The 10,798-nt window shown below is 37.2% G+C and overlaps 1 protein-coding gene across 1 annotated transcript in view; it reads left to right on the top strand.

The window, feature by feature from the left end:
- The window catches only part of LOC107558977 (netrin receptor UNC5C-like), a 205,884-nt gene that overhangs the window by 83,160 nt on the left and 111,926 nt on the right, over nt 1-10,798 (top strand). The window contains exon 2 of the mRNA XM_016242686.1: nt 9,176-9,403. Coding sequence (XP_016098172.1) covers nt 9,176-9,403 — 228 coding nt within the window. The remainder of the gene's footprint in view (nt 1-9,175; nt 9,404-10,798) is intronic.

A 10,798-nucleotide genomic window follows, 5' to 3' on the forward strand; every position in this document is an offset into this window, starting at 1 on the left:
CAAGGCTAAATATCGTTTAGTTTAACCGGAAGTACTAAAATAACTGAAACTAAATCTGAAATAAAAAAGAATAAAAACCCAAAAGTAACAAAATTACACAAACTTAACTTGGCTAGTTGCCAAGGCAAAATTTTAGTTTAATTTGAAATACTAAAATACAATTAAAATTGAAATAAAAATTAATAAAACTTCAGACGTATTAAAAATATCTAAAAAGTAATAAAATTACAAACAATGTTTTTAAAACCCCCATAAATATATTTTATTTCAGCTAGTTGCCAAGACAAAATTGTTTAATTTAAATACTAAAATAACTGAGACAAAAACTAAAATAAAATAAAAAAAACTTTTAAGTATACATATTTAAAACCCCAAAAAGTAATAAAATTGCAGACACACAACATAATTACTGAAGATATAAGAAACGTAAACTTATTTTGTTTCTGGTAATTTTTAAAGCAAAGTTTTTAGTTTAACTTGCATTACTAAAATAAACTAAAACTGAATTTAAAATTATTAAAAAAAAATTATATAGACCCCAGAAAATAATAAAATTACAAACAGAATCAATAAAAATATAAAAAAAACTAAAATGATATAAAATTAATAAAAAACTAAATAGACGTAATAAAAGCCCCAATAATACACGCAACAAAATTATTGAAAATATATTAAACATTTAATTTCAGTGAGTTGTTGAAGGCAAAAACGTTTTATTGCAGTATTTTCCTCTAGTTTCTTTCAGAAACGCTTCAGATGCAGGAAAATCGTGTCAAAGCACGCATTACCCAGAGACAGCGGATTTCACACACATCCAGCATCGATCTGCATTAAACATGGCACGCGCTGCTCTGGGGAAGCTCTGTTAATTGACAAAAACAATCAGGCTGTGGGTGATGGAGATGCTTTCCCGCTGAACCCGAACCGAGAGGCTCCGAGGACACTTCCTACATCATTTATTCCCAGCAAGCTCTTGTCAGAGCGGATTGTTTGGATACACATGGCCTGCTCGCAGCACACGGGCGGCACATGCAGGGGCTTGTGTTGTCTTTGGGTTTTTCTGTCTGGCTTTGAAGATGTTTGGGCCCTGACACACTATAGAGCGAGCCTGGACTCCCCCGATGTGGCGTTTCATCTCTGATCCGCTATATGAATGGGAGGTGAAGAGGGTTTGCACTGGACTCGGTGTTTGTTTTCGTACATGAATGTTATCACACTTGTTTTAGCTGGTTATCTTCCCTGTCCGCATCCAGCATCCAGCACTTCTTTTCAAACAGTCCGTCCTCTCGTGTGGTGAAGCTACAAAGGACTCAACCTCTTTATTTTAAGAAGCCGCTCCTTTGAGTTATTGAGTTCCTCAAGCAGATCTTTGGTGTCTCTTGCTGTTGAGATGAGACTTTTGATATTTTAGATGAGCGGATAAAGACCTCTTGAGTTTCAGCAACTCCAAAGCAGGGGTGCTATTGTTAAATAAAGCTAAAACCATTAAAAAAAACATGTATGTTACTTAAAATAAAATAAACATGATCTGAAATGAAATAGAATATTAAAAAATATATATTTTCTTTCAGCTGGTTGCCAGGGCAAAATTGAGTTTAATTTAAGTTGAAGTACTAAAATAAGTTAAACTAAAGCTGAAATAAGTGATATGGACTTATAAAACCCCTTAAAAGTAATACAATTACAAACATACAACAAACGTGACTAAACATAAAAAGAAAAGAAAAACTTTTATTTTAGCTAAAATTTTTACTTTACTTTAGCTAGTTGCCAAAGCAAACTTTTAAGTTAAAGTACTAAAATAACTAAAACTGAAATAAAAATGAATAAAAAACTATATAGACATATTAAAAATCCAAAGTAAGAAAAAAACTCAACAAAATTATAAAAAAATATAATAAAACTTAAACTTATTTTATTTCAGCTAGTTGCTAATGCAAAAATGTATTTAGTGAAATACTAAAATAACTAAAAATAAAAATGAATAAAAAATATATATAGACTTATTAAAAACCTCAAAAAGTAATAATAATAAAAAAAAAAATTACATTAAAATGGAAAATATAAAAAATGTAATTTAGAAAATATTTATAAAAATATAATATTGTTTAAAAATTATACTAAAATAACACTGTCTTATATGAAAGTTGCTATAGCTTACGAGAGTGCGGTTTCATTTTCATGAAGCATTCCAGCAGGAGAAATCCAATTGAAGAGTTTTTGCTGGAATATTCACTCGCTGACCTTCTCTCCTGCTCGCTGCCTGCATCTATCTCTGTCTGTGTTCATACAGTCAAGCTTTCATTCCGGCTGCAGTTTCCGGAGCACGTCATACGGCATTATGTCAGTGCGGATTAGATGTGCTCACACTTTACAGTTTCTCATGGCATCGCACTCTCAATATTTACAAATGTAGGGCATCTTGTGGTACTTTTATAAATTGAGAGGCACGATGATGCTACGGTTATTACTTTTCAAAGAAGTGTTCTGGTTTCATTTATGCACAAAATATGCATCATATTTCTGCAGGGGAAAAAAAAGAAAAGAAAACCTGAAACTTGCCTGATACTAGCTGATTTGATGGTCTTAACTGGACACAAAATGAATGCACAAAACATGCATAATATTCCTGCAGATAAAATAAACTAGTTGATTTAATTTCATAGCTGCAAACAAAATTTATGCACAAAATATGCATTATATTCCTGCAGAAAAAATCTTAAACTTGCCTGTATACTAAGTCGATTTGATGGTCTTAACTGGACACAACATTAATGCACAAAACATGCATAATATTCATGCAGATAAAATAAACTAGTTAATTTAATGTCATAGCTGCAAACAAAAGTTATGCATAAAATATGCATTATATTCCTGCTGAAAAAATCTTAAACGTGCCTGGTTACTAGTTGATTTGATGCCGTTAACTGGACAAATAAAAAAAGATCTTGGCGTCTAGTTGCTCAGTGAAGCCAAAACCCATTTTACCCCCTCTAGATTTGTTTTAATTAGATTTATGTAAACAATAAAATAAGCATCATAATCCAAATTCATGTGGATTGATATTCACAAAAGCTTTTTTGGTTATTATAGTACTATGGCATAATATGATCCCTTTTGCATATTCTTATATCCTCCGTGGAAACGTATGAAATTAAATTTTAATCTCACTTCATATGAAAGCAATTTGGGAGGTTTCTGATTAAAATCACGCTAAAGGGTTGCAGATTCATGGGTAAAAACTGGCTTCAACTGCGGGTGATTTCATGAAACATTGCATCAGAGGAGATGAAACGCTAATTGCCTTAAGCGTGTTGTTCTAGTTTCCAGAGGTGACGAAGGTCATGTGGTGGCTGTGCAGTGTGACTGCTAAAGCTACAAAACATGCAATTAAAGGATGCTCAGCCTGTGATGGCAACTTAACGGATGTACATGATTCAAGGTCAGAGCCTTTCAGTCCTGTTTTTCTTTAGTTTTAATTTGGTGGAAGGCCTGTTTCTCCGAGGGGAAGGTGTGGTTGTGTTTTCTAGATGTGATTGTGATAACTGTGACTCAAATTACATCCCCGAGCACCAGCATCAAAGCATGGCAGCCTGGCGTGATGGCATGCAGACGGGGCGGAGCCCAACACAGGCCCCTCGGACCACTGGGACAAAACCAATCTACTGTTATGGGTCGACTGTCCAGAAAACCTGGAATAGTTCACCCAAAAATGGCTGAAAATGTGCTCATCCTCGGGCCATCTGAGATGTAGATAAGTTTGTTTCTTCATCAGATTTGGAGAAATGTAGCATTGCATCAGTGTCTCAGCAATGGATGCTCTGCAGTGAATGGGTGCCGTCAGAATGAGAGCTGATAAAAACATCACAATAATCCACAGCACTCCAGTCCATCAGTTAACATCTGGAGAAGACAAAAGCTGAAACAAATCCATTATCAAGATGTTTTTAACTAAAATATGAGTCCATAATAACTCTTCCTCCAGTGAAAGTTCATCTCCTGTTATCTCTCACATCAAAATCCAGCCACATATGTGTTTAGAGCTGTTTAAACGCTGCTTGATCTGTGCAGATTTCTCTCCTGATTCACACCAGAACACTTTTTCACTGGAGGAAGAGTTATTATGGACTCATATTTTAGTTAAAAACATCTTGATAATGGATTTGTTTCAGCTTTTGTCTTCTCCAGATGTTAACTGATGGACTGGAGTGCTGTGGATTACTTGTGGATTATTGTGATGTTTTTATCAGCTCTCATTCTGACGGCACCCATTCACTGCAGATTTTCCATTGCTGAGACACTGATGCAATGACACGTTTCTCCAAATCAGTTCCCATGAACAAACAAACATTTTCAGCAAATTTTCATTTTTGGGTGAACTATTCCTTTAAGGCAAGGCACAATAGATGAATAGGGTAAAGATAGGCATTACCATGCTTTCCCCAGTTCATTAAAAAGACATGCTATGGAAGCTAAATAGACTGAAATCTCAAAATTAACCAGTGCATGAAAAAATAAATGGTTTTGCCTTATAGACAGACAGGGCTGATGGGCGCAGCATGTGCTGCATTATGTCGTGGGTTTGATGCTGGATTGAATGTGAACGGTTTTCTGTCTCTTTTGTCCACTAGAGATCGTGAATCAGTGGGTTGTTGGCGTGAGGGCATTTTTTTGTCATGTTTTTCCATTTTCTCGAGAGCTTTTTCACCAGAGAGCCTCTTTTATTTATTATTTCTGCTGCTGTGGAGGTTGATGAATTGGAGATCGCATGCGGGGACGGCATGCCGAAGCCTTTCATGCCACCGTCTGATCTCTCAGGTCTGCTGCGAGACACAGTTTCCTCCATTCTAGGAGGCAGTTTTTGGTTCAAGGTCTGGATCGCTGGCAGGAGTCGGGGACGTCTTGGTGTCTGCGAGCATTTGAGAGGCTTACATGACCATCAGTGGTTTGGCATGAGGACAGCGTTCGAGAAATGTTCAAGTGTGTGTGTTTGGATGCATGTGTGTGTGACTGAGATAGTGATCATGCTCTGCAGGGCTGGCAGTCGCACCGGGTCATAGTTCTGGTCCACAGCTAATTGTCAAACTGATAAACCTGCCCTGGTTTGCTTAGATACCGTCCGATGGGAAGCTCTCTGAATGCTTTTCCTGTGTTTTTGTGGTGTGCCCTATAGAGACCGAATGTTAATGTCCTGTGCCAGCTTTTTTTTTTTAAGTACAGCACCATGTGTTTTCATTTTTGTTAAAGAGAGCCAATATGCATTCATAGACTGAAAGCAATAAGCCCCGAGAGGCTGTCTGTTACAGTGATTTTTACCATGGTTAAGAGGGTAGTTAGGCCCAGGCTCAAAGTGGAGAGGTAAATCACTGGTAAAATCACAGTAATACACAGCAGCAGCAATATCACAAAATACACTAATGTTCAATAAATAATTAGTGGGTCTCACTTCGAGAAATGTTCAAGTGTGTGTGTTTGGATGCATGTGTGTGTGACTGAGATAGTTATCATGCTCTGCAGGGCTGGCAGTCGCACCGGGTCATAGTTCTGGTCCACAGCTAATTGTCGAACTGATAAACCTGCCCTGGTTTGCTTAGATACCGTCCGATGGGAAGCTCTCTGAATGCTTTTCCTGTGTTTTCGTGGTGTGCCCTATAGAGACCGAATGTTAATGTCCTGTGCCAGCTTTTTTTTTTTAAGTACAGCACCATGTGTTTTCATTTTTGTTAAAGAGAGCCAATATGCATTCATAGACTGAAAGCAATAAGCCCCGAGAGGCTGTCTGTTACAGTGATTTTTACCATGGTTAAGAGGGTAGTTAGGCCCTGGCTCAAAGTGGAGAGGTAAATCACTGGTAAAATCACAGTAATACAAAGCAGCAGCAATATCACAAAATACACTAATGTTCAATAAATAATTAGTGGGTCTCACTGAGGCGAATGTTAGTATTACTGCTGCTCAGGCTTAAGGGTTTGAGTAAACGTGAATCTGATTTATGGTTTTCCTCTGCTGGATGATAAAATAGGTGGAAAAATCCCACAAACGCACACTGAAGAATCAGAAGATCACAGATACTTGAGGATGTAGGACTCTTTTCATTCCAGACGGGAAGAAAACACCTAGAAACCATCCAGAGCACACCCAGAAAGCTTGCTGGATGACTTACAAATTGAAGTTACTGATTAAAGATTACATGATGAAAACTGTAGTTAGTAGCGTAATCTAGGTTACTCATTTTAGGTAATGTAATCTGACTACTTTTAAATTACTTTTTTTTGAATCTAACTTGTTTTAAACTTACCATTAAATGTACAATTCTGATATAAAAAAGCAAAGCGAAAAAAAATATATTCCATTTTTGATTTCAACGTCATAAAATGTTTTAAACATTACATTAAACCATGTTTTTTTTTAATGTAAACCCGTAAAATAATGTAATCCATAAAAAAGTAACTGTAATCTGATTATAAGCATTATAAAATGTAATATACTCTAATTACAAGTGCTTGATTTTTGTAATCTGATAATTATAATTAATTTTTTTGTGGTAATAAAAATAGACCTAAGTGAACAATAGCCTTTAAAATGACTTTGAGAAATGAGGCAATAATAATTATTCAAATAAAGTATCAAAAGCAAGTAATCATATGGTTTTATTGAACAAAACTGGTAAAAATTAATGTATTATAAACAATAGAACTAATGTACATTATGCATTATAGGCTATCAAAAGCCTGCAGAGGCGCCAACAGCCTGACTACTGTTTTTACACTGTACAGCACGATCTAATCCTGGTTTACAATTGACTAAACAACATTTAATTCAAATGTCTACTTGATCTTTAATATCTGGCCATTTCTTTATGACAGAAATGCTGCAGCCACTGTAATTTCTTGAATATGTGGACATGAAAACATGTAACTCAGAGCGAGGGTCTGAGCTTTTATTTTGAAGTCGCGATGAACAGTTAGCATATTGAGAAAGTTATTGATGTATTCTCCAGTGTTTGCGTAGGTTTATAAATGATTTACCTTCTAAATCTGATGCACATTGTTCCCAGATTAACATTATAATAAACCCAAACTCACAACAATATGCAGAGATGGAGTTTGAGATGCTCCACGCATGTGAATGGTAACAGTTTGTGTGGAGCAGCATTTACTGTGAACAGAGCCGTAATAAAGCGCATTTTAAACCCGCAGCGCATATATTTATTTAACTGAATCGTAGCGTTTGTGAATTCACAATAGCATTATGCTTTATTATGATTTTTAAATGGGTTTAATATATCACGCATTCCTTGGAAAACGGTCTCATAATGCCATTTCATGGATTCTCGCCACTTCCGGTATTTTGCCGATTACTCAACAAAAAAATTATGGATTTTTTTTAAAATTGAGTACTCGAATTGAACCGGGGAATCTTGACAGCCCTACTTGCAACCTTATAGCCGCTTGTGCACATTACAATTTATAAATGTTTAAATGTAGTTACAGTTTTTGAAAAAGGCTTCAACTTCCCGTTGTTCCGTTCAGTAGGTCATGTGTACGCACAGATGTGTCCCATGCAGAAGGTCAAGCCGAGGTTACAGCTCCCCTTCAATTAGCAGGTGATTAGAGGCAGGTGTGATTTAGGACCTACATGTGATGGAAAGCAGCCGCACTCTACCCAGAATCCCCTGGGGCTCTATGTGCTAATGCAGTCTACAGCCCTACTTGCAACCTTATAGCCACTTGTGCACATTACAATTTATAAATGTTTAAATGTAGTTACAGTTTTTGAAAAAGGCTTCAACTTCCCGTTGTTCCATTCAGTAGGTCATGTGTACGCACAGATGTGTCCCATGCAGAAGGTCAAGCCGAGGTTACAGCTCCCCTTCAATTAGCAGGTGATTAGAGGCAGGTGTGATTTAGGACCTACATGTGATGGAAAGCAGTCGCACTCTACCCAGAATCCCCTGGGGCTCTATGTGCTAATGCAGTCTCACCCGTTCACCTCCATCTCCTCGTTCCCCCAGCACTCAGACACAGGCCCGTTACATCATGGCTGATATTGATGTGATGTCAATGCTACGTTCTGACAAGGTCTGGACGCGGTTCGGCCGAGGACACAGAGTTGTGACCGAAAATCTGCTGTCCTTTCTGTCTCTCGCTCCAGATTCATTCTCGCTCCTGTGTAAATAATTGATGTCTGGCGGCCGGTTGTTAAGAATAGAAAGCGTATTTGCAGGTGTCGAACGCCTCTGCGCTTCCCTCTCGTGGAGAGACGTAGAGTCAGAGGGCAGATATTTAAACGCGACCGGCAAACACAGGACGTATCGAGCCAAATCCGTCTCCAGTACCGTTTCATAGTCCTCGAAGGGAATGTCGATTGCCTCTTCCTGTTTGCTTTTCTCCGTGAGCCCCGTCGCTCTGCCAGCATCAGATAAATATAGGTTTGTGTTTGATGAGGAAGACACCGGTGAGGCAGGGCTCTGATGAAAGCGAAGCGTAATTACAGGGGACGGTTACCCGTCTCCAGACAAATATCTGTGGAATTAAATAAACCAGATTCCCCCGGTTGAAGAAGACAGCCGCAGGTTTGTGGGAAATGAAATCTCACATATTTAGTCTCAGGAACCAAACATACTGTATGTGAACGCAAACGCTTCTAGCCATACAAGATCAAATACATACAGCACGATTCATAAGTACAAGATACAAAGTTTGAATTTAAATGAATTGCCTACAACACGTTAAAATTGAATGCGAATGAGAGGACAAAGAATTTACTATCTGTCTATCTATCTATCTATCTATCTATCTATCTATCTATTATTCATTCAGTAGATATTTCTATCCAAAGCAACTTACAAATGAGGTTCTATTAATTTTTCAATGATATTTGTAGTGCACACTAACAAGTTTAAAGTATAAGCTGGACTAGTTCACAAGCAAGAGCAGAAGTGAAATACAAAAAACGAAGTGCCTTTGTTTTCATGCCTGTTGGAATATATTTCTTTCCTTACATGCACAACCTGCATTTGATTACGGTCTCTCCATGATGCGCATCTGGGTCTGTTTCTCTTTAGCTGTCGCAAACAGTAGTTCACAACCTTGCGGGCAAACACACGATCTCAATAAACCACCCTCTGATGTGCTTGAGACTCACTTCTTCTCATCTTCTCCTCCCTCTGTAGATGACGACTATCTGGGATTGGGTGAACTCCCGGAGACGTTCCCCTCGGATCCGCCCGAGCCGCTCCCGCACTTCCTGATGGAGCCGGAGGAGGCGTACATCGTCAAGAACAAGCCCGTTAACCTGTACTGCAAAGCCACGCCGGCCACGCAGATCTACTTCAAGTGCAACAGCGAGTGGGTCCATCAGAAGGAGCACACAGTGGAGGAGCGCGTGGACGAGACCTCAGGTTAGTACCGCCGAGAGTGTTTAGATTGTAATTATGCTATTTTATGTTTTTATTGATTATTAAAAAATGCTTGTATATATATACATATATATAAAAATAAAATTTTCAAATATTTTATTTATCATAAATATTAACATTTAAAAAAAAAAAAAAATTTTTTTTTTTATTAATATATAATAAAGAATACTTTTAGTTTATGTATATATTATTAACGTGATATAGTGGTGATGAGATGCTGCATATAATATATAAAAAATGTATTAATCAAGTACATATATTAGTGATATTTTAGTATATTACTTATGTTAATAAAACACTTGTTTTTTAACACATTATTTACACATGTACTTAATATATAATAAGTTTCAAATAATAATATTTTATATAGAACTGTTCATTTCATATTACATACTATTATATTATTATATTTATGTGTATTTATTAAATATTGTATTATAAATACTGCTTTTTAAAAGTGAATAAAGTATGAATTTATTTTATATATTTATTATATAAAATATGATGATGAAATGAGATGGAGTATATAATATATTTATTTATTTAACAGAATGCATTTGTCAGTCCAGTTTGTAAACACATTTCTGTACCAGCGGGGTGTTTTGGGATGGGGTGAAGGGAAAAGCAAAGAGAAGTCTAGCATGCACAGCAGCTCTCGTCCCTAAAAGTCGGTCTTAAAGTCAGAAAATCAAGCAAATGAATAATTCAGAGGAGATTTTTTACGATGCCCCCCACCTTCCTCCAGCCTGTAATGAGAGTGGAATTTCTCAGCCTTGTTAAACTGCGAGGGCCGCAAAGAGAAGGCCGTAAACCCGCGATAGAAAGGGTTCCTTTGGGACACGGACATCATTAGGACTTTTGATGCCCAGATCTTCTGTCTGACACACTTCTTTCACACAAACCCTTGGTGACAATCACTCGTGGGACTCGAGGCAGAAGGATCTGGAACATGAGAGACGTGGCGGTCCTGAGCGTCCTCTGCAGTTACGGAGCGCTTCAGGAGGTCACTTTCAAGTCTTCTGTCTCGTTTGCGTCTCATCTGTGTTTCTGTTGCTCTCGCTCTGTAGAGTTCAGCGTCTCTCAGCTCATTTGAGCATGTTTTGGCCGTTACTTTAGCGCCGCCGTTTTCCTGTGATGACGACATTCAGCGAATCATGAGCCGCTGGCACCTCTAGAACTCAACTGCTATTTCTCTCCATTATCTACGTTTCACACGGAAAAAACAGTTGCCAGTCAGGTTTGAATGTAAATACAGTAAATTTTTACAAAAAAAAAAAAAAGAAGTTTCACCTAATTTACACATCATGTAACATATACATTAAATAAATGAAATTATATATATATGTATGTGTGTGTGTGTATATATATATATATATA

Source organism: Sinocyclocheilus grahami, unplaced genomic scaffold (genome assembly GCF_001515645.1).
Source record: "Sinocyclocheilus grahami isolate Dianchi unplaced genomic scaffold, SAMN03320097.WGS_v1.1 scaffold669.1, whole genome shotgun sequence".
Taxonomy (NCBI): Eukaryota; Metazoa; Chordata; class Actinopteri; order Cypriniformes; family Cyprinidae; genus Sinocyclocheilus; species Sinocyclocheilus grahami.